The sequence below is a fragment of the Elephantulus edwardii genome, unplaced genomic scaffold (genome assembly GCF_000299155.1).
Source record: "Elephantulus edwardii isolate Elephantulus edwardi_28Jun2011 unplaced genomic scaffold, EleEdw1.0 scaffold00164, whole genome shotgun sequence".
NCBI lineage: Eukaryota > Metazoa > Chordata > Mammalia > Macroscelidea > Macroscelididae > Elephantulus > Elephantulus edwardii.
The window spans coordinates 3233257-3252213 of NW_006399914.1; the positions used below are offsets into that span (position 1 = coordinate 3233257).

General features: G+C 38.9%; 1 protein-coding gene across 2 annotated transcripts in view; it reads left to right on the forward strand.

Annotated features, from left to right (window-relative positions):
- Positions 1-18957, forward strand: part of SLC12A1 (solute carrier family 12 (sodium/potassium/chloride transporter), member 1) — a 139070-nt gene that overhangs the window by 44454 nt on the left and 75659 nt on the right. For both annotated transcript variants that reach the window (XM_006895292.1, XM_006895293.1), the window contains exons 9-14: positions 1710-1794; positions 4063-4214; positions 7270-7377; positions 7696-7819; positions 10142-10243; positions 14170-14325. In XM_006895292.1, the coding sequence (XP_006895354.1) occupies positions 1710-1794; positions 4063-4214; positions 7270-7377; positions 7696-7819; positions 10142-10243; positions 14170-14325 (727 nt within the window). The remainder of the gene's footprint in view (positions 1-1709; positions 1795-4062; positions 4215-7269; positions 7378-7695; positions 7820-10141; positions 10244-14169; positions 14326-18957) is intronic.

The following is an 18957-nucleotide window of genomic DNA, read 5'->3' on the forward strand; positions in this document are numbered from 1 at the left end:
AAAAATGTATTTGCTATGAATAAGTCATTGATTGTGCAAAATTCGACCATTCTCTCTCCAGCTCCATTTCTGTCACCGAGTCCATGTTTCCAAGTACTGAATTTTCTTCTTTATTCCCGACTTTTGCATTCCAGTCACCCATTATTAGCCAGAGAAAATAATGTGAATAAGTGGTTATACATTAATGTATTGGCATACCAATTTCTTAGGGTGAAGTTTTTTTTCTCATGTAAATTCTACTTCATTTTAGGTAGTACACAGTGCAAAAAAGGATTAAGTTTTTGTATTTTAGTTCCAAGACTGCCTTCTATTTTCATAACTTTAACCCTTACATATATTTCCTGTCTTCTCATTTTAAAAAATTCTTCACATTGCTTTGTGGCCTAAAAAATAATTAATTGCCACAACCAATTTTAAACACCACATTAATTGGAGAATTGGGTGGGGTCCATTTGATCTATAATTACTTTCTCCCTCCCACATACCACTTGATTGCACACACCTGCCCACTCTTTTTTTTTTTTTTTTGAGACTATAGATTGTAAAAAAGCATCTGTGTGTAAATATGCATCAAAACAAGCCCTGTCTGCAGGTATTTCTAAAAAAGTAGGAGTTCATGATGGGAGAGTGACATTCTAGTTGGCTAGCTCGTTCCCACCTAGAGGTCCTTTCACTTGGCTTGATTACCATTTTCAGCCATCAAAGCAAGTCTGCACTCACTGTGAACTGACCTTTATGATTGACTTGATCAGTAGATTTAAGTATGAAAAATGCTCAACTGTTGTTTGACAGCACTGATTGCTCATCTGTATTGATGAGACTCGTGCCCTCTGGTGGGGGCACTAAGGCCTACTGAGACTGTGCGTCTCTCAATTCAGTATTTATTGATTCTTACTATATGACAGGCACTGCCCTGTATAAGCAATGAACAGTTAAACTCTCTATTTAATAATCCCTGTTAAATTGAACTGAATTCTTTAGAACAGTTATGCTACTTGGAAATTGACTATGACATGATTTATCCCTCAAATGGGAATTAAAATGCAGTAATATATGATGTGAGCTCGACTTGGTGAGTGTATACACATTTGTAAGTAAGAGGGGGGAAAGATATTTTCTGATATAAGCTTGAATCTGGCTCTTTCTTTATGTCTGCTTATGGAAATTAAATATCTTCTGGAGCAGTCACTCAGAAGTTAGTTTCCAAATGGGGAATTTGAAGGATTGGAAGTAGATCATGCTTTTTGCTTAGTCAAAAATAATTTTTTAAAGGTAACCTAACAATGGAAAATGAATAAATACACATGAATATTGTCAAGGTACCACATGTCTTTGTATACTTTTTTCCTAATCCTTTAAGGTTTGATTTATCTACATGAAACTCATAGCAGATGAAGGGAATGGAAGGTTTTAATACAAAAAAAAACCCCAAAGTAATGTACTAGCTTAGCCTATATTTTTTTTTTCCTCTTGAACAATTAGAGATCTTTCCCATTCAGAATGAAATTTCGTAGAATTTTTTTGTCTTCCCACAAAACATCTTATCTTGGTCTGAAAAGAACTCCAGCTCTACACTTGGACATTTGCCTAATCTTTCCTTTGGAGAGTTAACCTGAAAAAAGCCTGCATGTTGGGAAACGCAGAAATATTTCCAAGTGACTTATTTCCTACCCTACTCTCTCTTCTACCTCCACATTATCTTTCTAAAGGATCCCCAAGATGCCATCCCTAGAGGAACCATGTTGGCCATTTTTATCACCACTGTTGCCTACATCGGAGTTGCCATTTGTGTAGGTAAGTTGCATGTACATTGGTTGTATATGGATTGTAAGAGGTCCCATTTTTCTACACACCTTAGAGCATAGATTAAAAAAAAACAAAACAAAAAACACACCACCACAAAACATTGCTAAAAGCAACATTTTAAGTTCTCTTGTTTGGCACCTAAATTTAAGGTTTGGATACTCAAGAGGTTTAAATGCAATTAAACTCTAGTGCAGGTCTATGGGACACGGTTAAAAATTAAATTGTCAAGAAGCAATTTCTAACTTGTGACCATCTCATGGGTATATCCAAAGAAATCAGTGTTCCAGAAGGTTCTCCGTGGCTAGATCGCCATGCCTTTCTTCCTAGTTGCTTCTGGATTCCCTTGACCTCCAACATTTAGATTAGCAGCCCAGAGCATCAGTCCTTATACCACCCAGAGAGTTGTGAGGGTCAGGGTAGTGCTTACCAGATTACCACTCTGCCAGAACATAAAGGGGTGCTATTTTTCTCCTTCAGGGGATAATCTGACTGGAGCACTGGTTCACTTACCGACTAAGAGAAAGCCCAGTGGTTCTAATTCATCAGTTGCTCTGTGTGAGAAAGTTGTGGCAATTTGTTTCCATAATGGTTACAACCTTGGAAACCTGGTGAGGCAGTTCTACTCTGTCCAATAGGCTTGTTACCAGTAAAAAGAGTGAACTTGATGGCAACAGATTTTTGGGTTTGGGAACAAAGCTACTACTTCCAGTACCCATATTCGTTGCCCTGGTGGTGGGAGGCTATACTAACCCAAACTACGTGCCACCAGCACCCTGGAAGAAAGAGAGACAATCTCCTCCTGTGTCATTTTAAGCCTCAGAAACCCGCTGGAGGGTCAGCTGTGAGTCAGTTCCCACTCTGAAGCAGTGAATTGAATGGGGAATAATGTGAAGAAAAGCAAGAGAGAAGTCAGAAGGGGGGTGGAGACAATAAACACCCTTAGGAAAGCAAGAAAAATTTGCGATTGATGACTGCTCATCCTTGTGCTTCTGTCCCCAATATGGAAATGTCACTGTCACCAGTTGGCAGGAAATCAGAACACCACCCAGCTGCTAGCAGTGTGGGCGGCCAGCCCTCACATAGCTAGTGAACAGAAAATGTGTATATTTGCTTGCTATTCTCAAGACTGCCTTTGGTTCCACCTGCTGCCTGCAGCCATGCCTCCTCCTGATTTGGGGCCACATCACCCTTACGCCAGAGGAAGGAATGTGATTTCTGAACATCCATGCTCACCAAGAAGAGAACACTCCTCTTAGTGCACAACAGGGACTGTAGCTCTGGGCTGGGTCACCTGGAAGCTGGATGACCCTTTTATCACAGGGAATACCTCAGTCATTCTATGCTTGCTGAAAGTAAAATTAGAAAAGGAGAAAAATTAACTGAGATTTGTACTTAGATTAATTCTCGCTGCCTCTTCTATGAGAAAATTGGATAAGGTTTCTGGCTGTATTGTGGCATTTCCAAACTTGGTACATGCAAAAAAGATTTTGCTCCAGGGCTTTAGGAAACTGACGTTCTTAAAAATGATACTGAAACTGCCACAAGTTAAACTTCCCAAATGGTTTTCTTCCTCAGATAAACTAAAAATGAGGTAATGAACAAAGCCGGAAGGCTGATTTGAGAGATTCTTCCAGTTTTGGCCACTAAAAGTGTATCATCTGCATCTCCTCACTTTTCCCACGGGAGGAGAAAGAGCAGTTGTGGGTCAATGGGGCCATTAGTGTAAATGCTGGCTCAAGGTCTGGCTTCTGGGAATCTGGGATGATCCATGTTGCAGAGGTTAAAACACACAATTCTCAAAAGTCAGCTTGGCATAATGGATGAGGCAAAATAAATAATGGGAAATAAAGGCTCAGTTCTCCTGATTTCTAGAATAATATAATGCCATTCCTTGGTTTCCTAAGATGTGAGAAAGTAAATCTATCCATTTGAAAAACACCCACTCAGTATTACAAAGCCAGAAATGTGAATTGAATACATATCATGGACAAGGCACTGTCATAGACCATTTAAGAAACAAAGAAGCAAAATAGAGTTGCAACCATTAAGTTTCTTCTAGAGGCAGGAACTAGGTTAACTATCCTAGGCAATGGAAATACCAGAGTTAGTAGGGAATATGAATGAGTCTCAAAAGATGGCAACTTCCAATTACCATCTTATCCCAAGAAGAATTAAATGTGAAAGAAAGATAGGAAAGTAATGTTTAAAGAGGCAGAATCATTTTAAAGAAATGCTAACCCACGGTTGTTTCTCCAGGGGCTTGTGTGGTTCGAGATGCCACTGGGAGTATGAATGACACCATCACCTCTGGCACAAACTGCAATGGTTCCGCGGCCTGTGGGTTGGGCTATGACTTTTCAAGATGTCGCCATGAACCATGCCAATATGGGCTGATGAACAATTTCCAGGTCGGAACATTTTTTTAAAATGCATCATTGTTTTCCTTTTAAAGTGCTATGTGTAATGAAACCTCCAACTATGCCACTGATTTTTTTTTTTAAGTAATTCAATTTTATTTTTTAAGGTATGAGGGTCTAGAAGAGCTATGTGAAAAAACTAGTATTCTTAAAGACTCAATTATAGTCTTTTGAAGAAAAAACAATTTTAATATATATTACTGGAAGTTTTAAAATTTATTGCTTGCTTTTTTAACATTTATTAATTTATTTTATTTTATTTAAATTTATTATTAATTTCAGTAAAAATTTACAGAGACTTTGGATTTCCATTCATTCATTCTTCCCTTCCAGCGCTCTCCCCTACCATCTTGGAAAAGTAAAAGAAAAATTCTTTCATTGTTTTACAAACCCTTCCCCAGGTCCACTCCATCATGTAGCCTTCGCTCTAGATTCCTGTCATGACAAAAATACCTAATCACATATCCCTTTTAAACAGTTTTCTCCCTCATCTGCTTCAATGCAGTATACATTATTGAACCCATCTTTCTCAGTCTCTCTCCAACCCCAAGGTCAGTCCTGTTTTACAACAGTGGCACCATGCAGTATTTGTCCTTTTGTGACTGAGATACTTCACTCGGAATAATGTCCTCCAGGGTTACCCATTTTGAATAATATTGCATGATTTCCTTGTTTTTCAATACAGCATAGTATTCCCTTGTGTGAATATACCACAGCTTCTATATCCATGCTTGTTGATGGGCACTTAGGTTGTTTCCAACGCCTTGCTATTGTGAACAAAACTGCAATAAACATGGGTGTGCAGCCACTGATTTATTATAGATTAATTTGAACACAGATATTTGTGTAGGAAGAAAAGGATTACATGGTAGCAAATTACTGTGGTGCATTTTATGTGCCAGGAGGAAATTAGGCTGCTGTATGAATTTTATCATCCAGGAGGGTGATAAACTATGTAACTTCCAAAAAATTGTGTTCCTTTCCTGGTGGAGAGGAGAAACTTAGATTAGTTAGCCTTTGAAAAGCATTTTATGTTTGAATAGGCCACAGTTTAGAAAAAACCTCTGGTGTGGAATCTTTGTGCCTGATAGAGCCACAAGGGTGATCGTGAGCAGCGGTTGTTGTTATGTGCTGTCAAGTTGTTTTCAAACATAGTGACCCTGAGGTTCAACAGAACAAAACATGGGTCAACCCTGAACTGTCTCCGCCATGGCTACTATGCGTGAGCCCATTGGTGCAGGCACTTTATCAACCTGTCTTGAAGGTAAATGAGGGGGAAGTTAAATTAAGGTAAATGAGGAGGCCATACAGGTAGGTTGGGATAACTGTAGGACTTGGGACATAATAATTTATCTAAATAATCGGGGAGCAGAGGGAGAAGGAAATTTGTCCTGAAGGCTCCATTTATCTATTTTAGCAACCAACAAAGAGAGATTAACTCTGCCCAAGTTATTATTCCAAAATGACTTAAATTGACAGGATTTCATCATGTCTGAGTTAAAAAATTATGTTTAATGAGCACAGAAAAGGCAAAGGCTTGACAAGCCTCTGTGTGCAGGAAGAAGAAAGAAAAATACCTTCAAAAAGACTTATCAACAGCAGGGCCCTTCCCAGATCTTAGTACAGAAAACATTTTCCACTGAGTAGGGTTTCCCATCCTCAAAGAAACATCTCACCATGAAGCAGAATGTGTGCTCAAAAGCCTTGAAATTACTTCCCCCTTTATTCTTTCTAGTGTCTTCATTAGTGTTGTTAGCATTTCTTACTTTTATAAACCACAAAATAAAAGGCCATTTTCATTAGGGGAAGAGGGAAAAGGAAATCTTGATATTTTGAAAATCATGCGGGTGTAGAAATCAACAACCAAAAAAAAACCAAACCCAACTCAAAAAACCAAGTGCCTACCAACAAATGAATGGATAGAGAAGCTGTGGTATATTCACACAAGGGAATACTAGGTTACATTGAAAAACAAGGAACTTATGAAATATTATTCAAATGGGTGACCCTGGAGGACATTATGCTGAGAAAAATATCTCAGTCACAAAAGGACAAATTCTGCATACTGCCACTGCTGTAAAACGAGACTGACATCAGGGTTGGGGTGAGACTGAGAAAGATGAGTTCAATAATGTATCCTGAATTGAAACAGATGAGGGAGAGAACCGTTTAAAAGCAGTAAACGGTTGAGTATTATGGTTATGACAAGAGTTCAGAATGAAGGTTGCATAGTGGAGTGTACTGGGGTGGGCGGGGTGGGGAATTGTATACCAGTGAAGGAATTTTTCTTTTACTTTTCGAAGAGAAAAGTAAATTGGGGGGTGGGAGCAGGGAGAAAAATGCAACAATGAATGAATGGAAATTCAAAATCTATGTAAACGTTAATTAAAATTAATAAAATAAAAAAAAACCCAGCCACCCTAGAAACAATTAGGGTAAAAAGCAGGTTCCATATCCCAGAAATAGATGCATTTGTACACACTCCCCCACCATCACATGTACTGTTGACTAGATGTCAAGGGATCAACAAATGTGTAACACTGGGAACTCAGCTGTTAAGGACCTCTCCAAAGTGCAAAAAAGCAACGATATTAAAGACTAAGGTGATATATGGGGTTTTCAATTGCTTCCTATGCATCTGAAAGTTGGACAATGGCATAAAAGCATCAGTGCCTTTGTACTGTGTTGCTGGAGAAGAGTACTGAAGATATTGTGGACTGTCAAAAAAACCCAACAAATGAGGAAGTGCAACCAAGATGCTTCTTAGAGGGAGGATGGTGAAACGTCATCTCACATCTTTCAGGCATGTTGTCAGGAGGGGCTGGTCATGGGTAAAAGACATCATACTGGGAAGAACTGGGGGTCAGAGAAAGAGAGGAAGACCTTCAAGAAGACACAATGACTGTAACAACAGGCTGGAGTGTGTGAGATCATGAAGGTGGTGCAGAATAGGGCAGGGTTCAGAGCTGTTGCTAATGGAGTTGTAGACGACTTAATAGAACCTAACAACAACAGAGCTTACTTCCTTACACCTGTCTTCCTCAAGGTCATGAGTATGGTGTCTGGGTTTGCCCCCCTCATCACTGCTGGGATCTTTTCTGCCACACTGTCCTCGGCTCTGGCCTCTCTCGTCAGTGCACCCAAAGTGTTCCAGGTAAGAGGGGCACAGTGCTGCTCTCTCCCTGCTGCTGTCTCCACCAAATATGGAGCAACCTGAGATAGTCTTTCTGACTGGCAATCATTCTCCATCATTTTCTGCAACAGTTTAATGCTTGCATCTGGCTCAAGTGCTATGTCTGCCACATATTCAAGATTGATTGAGATAATATAAAGAATGATAAACTGCTGTGTTAACTTGTGCCTCATATTGTGTGTCACTTCGTCTCTCCCCAAATCTTCTTGTTTGAATCACCTAGGGAAAGTGGCGGTTCATAGATATAAATGACAAATGTCTCCTCTTCTTTTCCTTTAGGCTCTGTGCAAGGACAACATCTACAAAGCCCTGCAGTTCTTCGCAAAGGGATATGGGAAAAACAACGAACCCCTGCGGGGGTATTTTCTCACCTTTGTCATTGCCATGGCGTTCATTCTCATTGGTTCGTAGTTTTCTTGTTCTCTCTAAAAACCAAAGAATCCTAATTATTCATCTGGCTTTCCTTTTAGCTTGAGAAATTACCTCTTTTATGTCCAATAGCCCGTTGGGGAGTATTGGAGTCTGTCTAAGAAGGAAATGAGAAATCCTTGCCTGTAAAGGGCTTTTGAGGAACTTGAAGTAGATGATGGACTTTTATATCTTCTTTGTATGTGGTCCATCCAACCAAATGCAGTGAAATTCTTCCTTTCCCCCAACCTGCCCAATATTATCTGATAGGAAAGATACCCTCAGCTGCTACTTCTCTTGGGCTCACAGGTAAATTGAATTGCCTGTATTAATATTACTCAAAGTATTACTTGTATCATCATCCAAGTACTTGTTAAAGTGCAAACTTTTCAAGGCTAGCCCCAGAATTATTGAGCAAGAACCACTGAGGATATGGAATCTGCATTTTTGCCAGTTCCCTGTGGAATTCGTTGACATACCATCATTTAACCACTTCCCTAGACTGTAATCTTGTCTCGATTTCCAAAGACAGACACATAAATTCAGAGAAACACATTCATCAACTTTAGTCTGCACATTCCTTGCTCTTCCCTAAGGCATCATCTTTCCTGTTGAGCCTGTCAGAAGAAAAGAAGCAAAAGCTGAAGTACAATTGTTTCTATACTACGGCAAGTTGGGCAGAGCCTTTCAGAGCTCAGGGGTGCTAGCTGGTGAGGATGTAACCCCATTGCATAATTTCAGGCCCATTGAGGACAAAGTGACTGTAATCCATCGATCCTCATCAAGTTTGTACAAGATTGGAGAGGGAGAAATATTACTAAGTGTGTTAGATTAAAAAAAATATATGAAACAAAAGTGGTTACATACAAAGGTCCCTCTACATAATTTACCTTTCAAGACCACAAACTACTGTCCCATGTCACATTTTAGGACCTCAAGCCTTAAAAACTCAACTCATTGCTGTCGAGTTGGGACTGACTCATAGCTGACCCTCCAGCAGATTTTTAGAGGCTGTAAATCACAAAAGAAACTGCCCTTTTATCTTCCATGGATTCGAACTACCTGTCTCTTAGTTTGCCACACAATTCTTCATCCACAAGCCACCTCAGGGTTTGGAGAGCCAGTTTCAGCAGTTGTTTTTGTTTAGTGATTTCTGGATAATGCCAATAGTTAGCCACTAACCCAATGACTGGGGGTTTGAGTCACCTAAAAGAAGCTTTGGTGGTATGCTAGTCGATAAGGGATCATGCTGCTAGCTCAGAGGCCTTGCCTGCTTCTCTGGCAGTTTGATTTCACCAGGGTCTCCTCAGGAAAAAGATGGACAATCTCCTTCTATATGATCTGTGGAAAGCCTGTTGGAGGGTCAGCTATGAGATGGTTCTGACTTGACAGCAATGAGTTGGGTTTGAGAGGCACTGCAGAAGCAATGTCTGGTGGTCTCCTTTTGAAATATCAGCCATTGTAAAACCTATGGAACATAATTCTTTGACACACATAGGGCCATTTTGAATCAGAATTGATTGGGAACAACTGCTTACTTTTCCTTCCTACTGTCCTTGTGTTAGAATCCTGCCCACCAACCGTCTGCATTTCCATCAGTGATGCTAACAGGAATCTGATCTTGACATAAATGGGGATATTTCTATATTATTTATTAGATCACATAATCCACTTGGGATTAAATAATATTGGATAGTTAGCCACAGCATTAAAATGATCTTGACGTTTCTGTATTATTTATTATATCACATTATTCAGTTGGGATTAAATCATACTGGATGGTTAGCTATGACATCAAAAGTATCTTGATTGAACTATGCTAGGTAGGGTTCACCAGAGATGTAAAGAAGCATAAATGACTATCAACACTTCTCAAAGTGAGAGAACATTTTGGGAATATATCATGAGATTTCCAGTTAGAATTTGCTGGCATACTGGGATTTCACTAACCTGTCACCTTGCAAAGTCTTTTAATGGTATATGCAGCAGATAATGAAAAGAAGATCTGGTACCTCCAGAACAGCTACAGTAGACTCTATTATCTGCCCAGCTCCCAATCCTCTATGTGCTTTCACTTAAATTTCTGTTGGTAGAGGTCTAGACTGTCTGGTTTCTGGTTGGTAGGTTTTTATGAAACTCTAAGAATATATTCTACAGTTAATGCAACCACAAAGAAAAATTACTAACTTCTTAAACTTTGACAAATGCTAGCTGTGTTTCCAATTTCCAAATAAAGTCAAGCTTCCAGGCTATAACAGCTGTTCAGTCCCTAGTCTCATCACTCATATGTACATACTGAATTTTGCTTCTTTTACAGCGGAACTGAACGTCATTGCTCCCATTATCTCCAACTTTTTCCTGGCCTCATATGCACTTATTAATTTCTCCTGCTTTCATGCCTCTTATGCCAAATCTCCAGGTAAGTTGACTCTTCAAAACAAAACAATATAAACAAAATTTGTCTGAGTAAATAAAATGAAACCAACTCAAGTTTATTCCAACTCATAGAGACTCTCCATTGAGTTTCTGAGACAGTAAATTGCAAGAGGAGATTGCCCATCTTCCTCCTGCAAATACACTGGTGGGTTTTAAACAAGGGAGAAGCACAGCCTCTGGGTTAGCAACAGAACTGGCTGCAGATGACACAACTAGGGCTCGCTAAAAAGGAAATAAATCCATGTAAAGTCCTAAACCTGTGTTGATATGTTTCCTCATATCCTAGTAGGCAGCATAATCCACTTTATTTTGGTAAGTTGGGGGATGACTTCTGAAATAGAAAAAGAATCATTTGAGCAATGGCCTTTTTGACCAACCGTAAAGTCAATTTTCTCCCATGGCAATAAATTATTCATTGCAAGAGAAACCACATTTATTTCAGCAGTAGAAAAACACCACTATTTATTTCCAGGGTGAAAGTGACCACAGAAGTGGAATAAATGTATATATTTGAAAGTTCCTTACTATCAATTTGTTTCCTGCCCATAGTGCAGAAGAGAAGGATGAGTAGTTCCCATAATTACCTGCTGAGTGCAGTAATGCGGATTCACATTAGAAGCTGGCATGTTGATGCTGGTGACCTCGGCCCATTCCTGAGACTGTAGTTCAAAGTGGCTTAAATTATCACACCAAAGAACCTTTCTCTGTGCCATCACCCTGCTCCTCTTCTTGGCTTTGATTAACCAATAGAATAAAATAGAATTTCTTCTGCCTTTCCACCAGAAGTGAGACTTAAGATTACTGATCTTCAGAAAGTTCTTCACGGTGATGAGAATTATCAAGGATACATACAGACCCAGCTTGGAAGGAGGAGTGGCATCCACTTTCATAATAACTTGCCTCCGGAAACCCTATGAACCTGGGGAGAGGATGAAAGGCACCCAAGCGTTGAGGACTCTCCTTCATAGAGTCACTATGAGTCGCCTGAGACTCGATGGCACTTAACAACAACATACATTTCCAGATTTTAGGGACCCATTACAATTCAATCCTCCTTTGGAAACTTTAATGTAAATGAGAGGAAACAGAGATGGAATGAGAAACTTTATTCACCAAGGAACACTACTATGTAAAAAAATATTTGGGGACTAATTTCTTGTTGTTTTGTGCCCTTAAATTAGAACCAACTCATAGCTGACCCTCCAGTGGGTTTTCAGAAGTAGTACATGGCTGGGGGGGGGGATTGCTCACCCTTCTCCCACAGAGCAGCTAGTGCATTTGCACTCTGTGCCTTTGGGGTAGTAGCACAGCTTCTTACCACTAGGCCACCATAGTTTATTGTATTAGTTTAATTTTTTTCCTGAAAAAGTTTTCCTTTTTCTCTTGTTCTTTTAAGCAGAAAGCTTTATTCAAAGATTATATTTTTAAAAATCATGGCACTATGTGCCCCTAATGTTATACTATGGTCAGCTTTTAATAACAATGTGAAATACAGAGATAAGCCAGAGACTGAGTAGAAAGGAAGAAAGAAAGGAGCCAGTGAGAGCAAAAGATGAAAACTGAACATCACATAGAGGAGGACACATGGATATCCCAGAGAATGCCTCTCACTCTCTCTCTCTGTCTCTCTGCCTCAGTCTGTCTCTCACACACACATACACACATACAGAGAAAAAGAGGGAGACAGAGAGGCTGGAAGGGAAGGAAGAAGAGATAAAGAGATAAAGCCAGATTCATTGAAAAATGATGTGTCTAGTGATGTTCTTGTAGTACTATTTCCATCTTGTGGCTACTTAGGAAATTGCTCTTGAAAATTTTTATAACTGTTGTGTTTTGGCAACTCTGAATTTTGAAATTAGTTAAGAAGAATTCTGGTGACAAATGAATGCCCTGTTACAAACAAAAAGAAGTTTAAATCAATCAGCTGCTCCTCAGGAGGAAGGGAGGCAGTATCCTCCGAGAAGTATTTATAACCATATATGACATTGGAAATCTGATGGAAGGTCTCCTCAGAACCAATCTGGAACAATTCTAAAGGAGAGTAGATGCCTAGTGCATTACACATTGGTTAACTAACCAAAATGTTGGTGGTTTGAATTCAGCAGATGCTGGCATCCTTAAAGATGTGCAGCCTTGAAAAAGCCCCAAAGATGGGTTTCACGACTCAGAATCCACCCATCAACAGCGGGTTTGGTGGTTTGTTTCTCTTTTCTTTTGCTTCTTTGGTTATGTATGAGGCACTTCTACTCTGTTCTATAGGGTCACTATGAGCCAGAACCAATGAATTACTATATAATGATACCTTTTCTTCTCCAGGGGATGAAATTCAAGCTTTGTTTTCTCCATGAGGACAATTTATCTATCCATATTCTTTTACCTTCTCCTTCTTGGACCACCAAAGTGTTCAACCTTCCCACTTGCTGGATTCTATTCTCTCTTCACTTCTTGACTCTTTTAACTCTTGATGGTAGAGAAATGAGATGGTTCTGATTTTGTAGTATGGGAAGACTGTCAGATGGTATTAAAAGAGCATAGTCAGCACGGGGACAGCTGAATCTGAGCTCTACTACCTCCACAAAGGAAAATTATCCCTATTAACAACATCCACAAGACAAAAACATTTCCTATAAAGCCAGACATTGTCTCCCAAGCTTCTGCACCTACTTCTACAAATTTCTTCACCAATCTTGCTCTACTAGGTCCAAAATCTATTGCAATGACTACACAGATCTCACAGCACCATACTCATGGTCATGGGGCTTATTGAGAAAGTTAACTGGTTACAATTTGGGCTGGTAATAGATTATAATTCCTACAAGTTCAGACAACTTCTCATGTGTGCTCACAGGCCCTTTGACCATCAGCTTCATGGTGTAGGTCAGTGTTTAAAATTTCCCTTAGTTCTTCCAATTATGACATCTTCTTTCAGTCCTGCCATAAGGTTGGGTGAAGTGCCCTAGCAGGAGTCACAGTCTGTTCTAGCTTATGTCAGTCTGGTTCTATACTGAGGCTGCTGCTGCTCTTGCATAGATCTTGGTCTGACAGATGAAGGAGCCTTTGGCCCAAAGACCTTGCTTCCTCTTCTTTGTTGAAAGTGAGATTCCCATCTTTACTGCTGAGTAAAAATAAGTAGTGTCTCTCTATGAAGATTTACAGCCTCCAAAACCTGAAGGAAAATTAGTGTCAATTCAATGGCAGTGGGTTTGGGGGTTTTTCTGGTTTATCAGAGAATATCAGAGATACAGAAAGCTCATGAATGACATGTTTTTCAGATGTTTAATGTTTTCTTAGAGAGCTCTGGTGTCCAAGTGAGTTAGCAGCTGAGTTGTGCTGCTACCCCAATGGTGGCACCTCTCTAGTGGTTCAAATCCACCAATATAGAGGGAAGAAATGGGCAATCTTCTCTCATCTTATTTGTTGTTGTTGTTGAATTGACCCATAGCTGACCCTCCAGTGGGTTTTTAGAGGCAGTTAATAGCACGGTAGGAGATGGCTCATCCTTCTCCCGTGGAGCAGTTGGTGGTCTTGAATCCCATGCCTTTATGACTGCAGTGCAACTTCTTGCCACTAGTCCACCAGAGCTCCTTCTCGTATGATTTACATCCTCTGAAAACCACATGGTAGGTCAGTTCTGAGTCAGCTCAGACTCAACAGCAGTGACTAAGTGGGTCACATTTTCTTAATGTCCTTTTATAAAATAAACCAGAGACTCAGAAAATACTAACAGCATTAAGAACTTAATCTAAAAATTCTACACCCAAATAAAACAAATCATGTTGGTTCTATTGTATTAACATGCAATTGTATGAAGGTAGTGGCTTGAAAATGTTCCTTGTGTGTGTGTGTGTGTGTGTGTGTGTGTGTGTGTGTGTATATATATATATATATATAATTTTTTTTAACATTTAGGATGGAGACCAGCATATGGAATTTACAACATGTGGGTATCTCTTTTTGGAGCTGTTTTGTGCTGTGCAGTCATGTTTGTCATCAACTGGTGGGCAGCTGTCATCACTTATGTGATTGAGTTCTTCCTTTACGTCTATGTGACTTATAAGAAACCAGGTAAGATAAGAAGGGCTTTTTATAGTTTTGAGTTTTCCAAAAGACTACCTACCTATAGGGTCAAACAAATATTATTTACTGAGTTTCTATGGGTGCTGTGAATATTAACTGTATAATGTAATGTAATTCAAGCCTGAGACTGAATGTCTTGGCAAGGGTGCCTACTTGTTAATGAAGCCAGTGGAATTCTGGGAGAATGACGTTACTTGATGCAGAACAGATCATTCAGGAGGCTGGGCTTTATGCGGAGGAATACAGCATCAGGATTGGAGGAAGACTCATCAAGAACCTATGTAATGCAGATGATATAACATTGTTGCTGAAACTGAGGCATACTTGAAGCTATTGATACAGAAGGTCACGGACTGTAGTCTTCAAAATGGATTGAAGCTTAGCATCAAGAAGACAAAGATTTTCACCACTGGACCAACTGGCAGCACTATAATGGATGGAGAAGAGATTGAGGTTGTTAATAATTACAACTTGTTCAGCTCCACAATCAACACTCTTGGCACCAGCAGTCAGGAAATCAGAAGATTAATTGCATTGGGAAAATCTGCAAGGTCAGGGACCTCTCTAGAGTCTGATGTCAGTCTAGAGACTAAGGTGCGCCTGATCCAGGCCATGGTTTTCACAACTCCTTGGTATGCATCAGAGAGCTTGACAATGACCAAGGATGACAAAAGAAGAATCAAGGCCTTCAAGTTGTAGTGCTGGAGAAGAGTCAGATGTGTATCAGAACACATCGAGGACCACCAAGAAAACAAATAGGTATTTTTTAAAGACAGTGAAACCAAGTTTCTCTTTGGAAACTAGGATTTTGAAGCTCCGTTTCACATACTTTGGGCACATGGCCAGGAGAAAATTATTCTTGGAGAAGGACATCAAGCTCAGAAAGGTGAAGGGACAAAATGAGAGGAAGACCCTGGATGAGATGGATTGATACAGTAACTGGGGCAACGTGAGTAGATGTGCTGGAGTCAGTAAGACTGGCCAAGGACAGGGTAGGCTTCAGAGCTATAGTACATAGGGTCACTATGAGGCTCAGGGGACTCAATGGCACTTAACAACAACAGTGTAATATAATAATGTTGTAATTGTGCACTACTGAGTTGGGACAACTCCCACCTGATCTTCCAGCAAGTTGTCAGAGGCAGTTATTTGCATGGGAGGAGGTTGCTGATTTCTCCCGTGGAGAGCCACTGGCATATTTGAACAGAATTCCTTGGGGTTGACAGTGAAATTCCTTACCCCTAGGTCACCAGAGCTCCTATTACTATTATTATAATAATGATTATCACAAGAAGACCCTCAATGGGATGAATTAATTCAGTGACTGGGTTGATGGGGGTAGGTGTACAGAGACAATAATGTTGGCACAAGATAGAGCAGAGTTCAGAGATGTTATACATAGGATCATTATGGGTCTCAAGTTACTCACTGGCACACAACAACAATTATTATTATCAAGGAGCTCTGGTGGCCTAATGGTATGCGCTGCAACTCCAAAGGCACATGGTTCAACTCAATCATCTGCTCCATGGGAGAAGGACAGGTAATCTCCTCCCGTGTCATACACAATCTCTGAAAAGTGGCTGGAGGGTGAGCTATGGGTCAATTCTGGCTCAAAGGCACACAACAACAACTACTTACTATTATTGTAATAGACATGCTGAGCACCTATTATATGCCATAAACTCATTTAACCCTAATGATGGAATTTTGTATTAGTCTCATTTTGTCATTTGAAAAATTTGGATTCAAAGAGTTAATGACTTGCCAAGGTAACATAATGTAATAAAACTGTTATTTTAGCCAGATTACATGTGGTGCCAAGTGCCATAAACTATCTGTTTATGTACCCTTCTGCCTTCAAAGTTGTAATGAATAAGATATAGTCTTTGACCTCAAAGAGTTCACAGATTTATACATAACAATTAACATAATGTAATAAGTATTTTGATAGTGACATGAAGCAAATCTTCAGAAAAAGGCAAAAAGTAGTAAATCTCTATTAGAATCTTCCAAGAAAACATTCATGGTTCATGGATTGGGTCCCTAAGGCCAAGAAAAACATGTACTGAATAAGCAAATAAGCAATATTTTTAATTTTGCTGTTGTTGTTTTAAGAAGACCAGGGGTTAATCAATTAGGAAAGGATATTCTATACAGGAGGTAAAATAAAAGTCAAGGAAGCACATGATAATAACATACTTGGGAACTTTTAAGGCCTTTAGTCCATATAGGTCCTAGAGAGAAACAGCACAAGGTGAGTCTGGGAGGGTAGGTTGGGGCCAAATGATTCAGATGGTGCCACAGTGTTTGGTTACTATTCTAAAGGTTGGTGGTTCAAATACACCTAGTGAGACCACTAGTTGCTATTAGTGCAGACATATTTTATTTCTCATTGCAAAGTAAATATGCATTAATGTTTATAGAAAACTGCCAAACATTTCTCCAAACTAGCAGGGTCATTTTGTATTTCTACAAGTAATGCATGTGTCCCAGTTGCTCTACATTCTTGACAGTTTGGTATTATTTGTCTGTTTATTTGCTTTTAAACATATCAATAGCTACAATGTTATCTCATTATGGGTTTAAGTAATGACTAATGACATTGAGAGTCTTATTTATCACTCATATATCTTTTTTGGTGAAGCATCTGTTAGAACTGCTCACTTTTTAATTGAGCTGTTTGTTATTATCGAGTTGTACGAGTTCTTTATGTCTTCTGGACACAAATCCTGCAGCATATATATGCTTTGAAAATCTTTTCTCCCAAGCTGTGACTTGTCTTTTTTTTTCTTTACAAATTGTTTTGCAGAGAGAGAGAGTTTTAATTTTTTTAATTTTATTTTGTTTTTTCATTCACATTATGTTTCTTATCATTCCCATATATTGTGTCTTATAAAATTAATTACCATTGATTTATGCCTCTTATCATCTCATCTTTTCATATCCCCACTGGATAGTTCCTAATTCTTACACCTTGTCCCTCTACTATGGGACCCTGTGACTCTGTGACCCCATGATTTTCCTCTTTCCCTACCCTGAGTCCTCTGCCCCCTCTACTTCCTTCTTTTATCCATACACATCTTACTAGTCATCCTATGTTTTTAAAATAATGGTTTTATACAGTAATTGTCCTTGTGAGCCTGAGTTAGTTCATGCAGCATAATATTATCTAGCCTCTCCCATGTTACATAGTAGTTTTCAAAATCGTTGTTTCTGAGTGCTGCATGGTATTCCATTGTGTGAATGTACCACAATTTCTCAATCCAAATATTTACTGATAGACATCCTATTCAATATTATTTTGAAAGTACTTGCTAGGACAATATGACAAGAGAAGGAAATAAGAGGCATCCAGATTATCAAAGAAGTGGTAAAACTCTCACTGTATGCAGACAATATGATATTGTACACAAAAAACCCCAAGGACTCAATAGAGAAATTGTTAGACCTAGTAGTCTAATAGAGTGGTAAGCTATAAGATCAATATACAAAATTAATGGGATTCCTTTAGAATAACAAAGAAAATGAAGAGAAGGAAACCAAGAAAGCAGTACCATTTACAATAGCCAATCACAAATTGATATACTTGGAAATAAACCTCATAAGTGACCAAAAAAAAGAAACTTTTATAAAGAAAACTACAAAACACTACTGTGAGAAACAATAAGAGACCTAACTAAATGGAAAAAATGTTCTTTGTTCATGCATAGAAAGACTCAATATAGTGAAAATGACAATCCTACCAAAAGCAATCAACCTGTTTAATGTAATCTCAATACAGATACTAAATGTATTTTTCAAAGAGATAGAAAAGGCAATATTCAAGTTTATTTGAAAAGGAGAGAGATACCAAATAAGCAAAATACTTCTGTAAAACAAACATCAAGTGGGATGCATAGCACTCTTTGATTTCAAAACCTACCTACCACACATAGGCAAGTCATATAATTTCTCTGGGTATTAATATTTTGGGATTGCTCTCCATATGATTTATACAAGTATTTAAAGATGGAGTTTATGAGAGCTGCTTAAAACTTAACAACAATGACAACAAAAATAAATTTTTTTAAAAAAACAAACCCTACTGCACAGCCATAAAAACCAAAACGGCATGATACTGGTAAAATGACAGATACACAGAAAAATGGAGCAGAATAAAAAACCATAGACATTTACCCATTTGACCATGTGGATCATAACAAATTACAGCTAACATTGAGAAGAATGGGAATTTCAGAATACTACATTGTACCCATGAGAAACTTTTACCTGGACCAAGAAACTGTTGTGCAAACATAACCAGGGTTCAAGCCTTTCTTCATATCTATTCAATCTACATGCTGAGCAAATAACTCAAGAAGCCAGGCTCTATGAGAAGACTGTGGCATCAGTATCAGAAGAACACTCATCAATAGCCTGTTTTATGCATATGACACAACCTTGGTTGCTGAAAGTGAGGAGGACTTGAGGTACTTTTTGAAGGACTATAACCTTCAGTATGGATTATATCTCAATATCAATAAAACACATCAACAAGGCAAAGAACAAGAACCATATGGTCCTATCAATTGATGCAGAAAAAGCCTTTGATAAAATCCAACACCCTTTCATGATTAA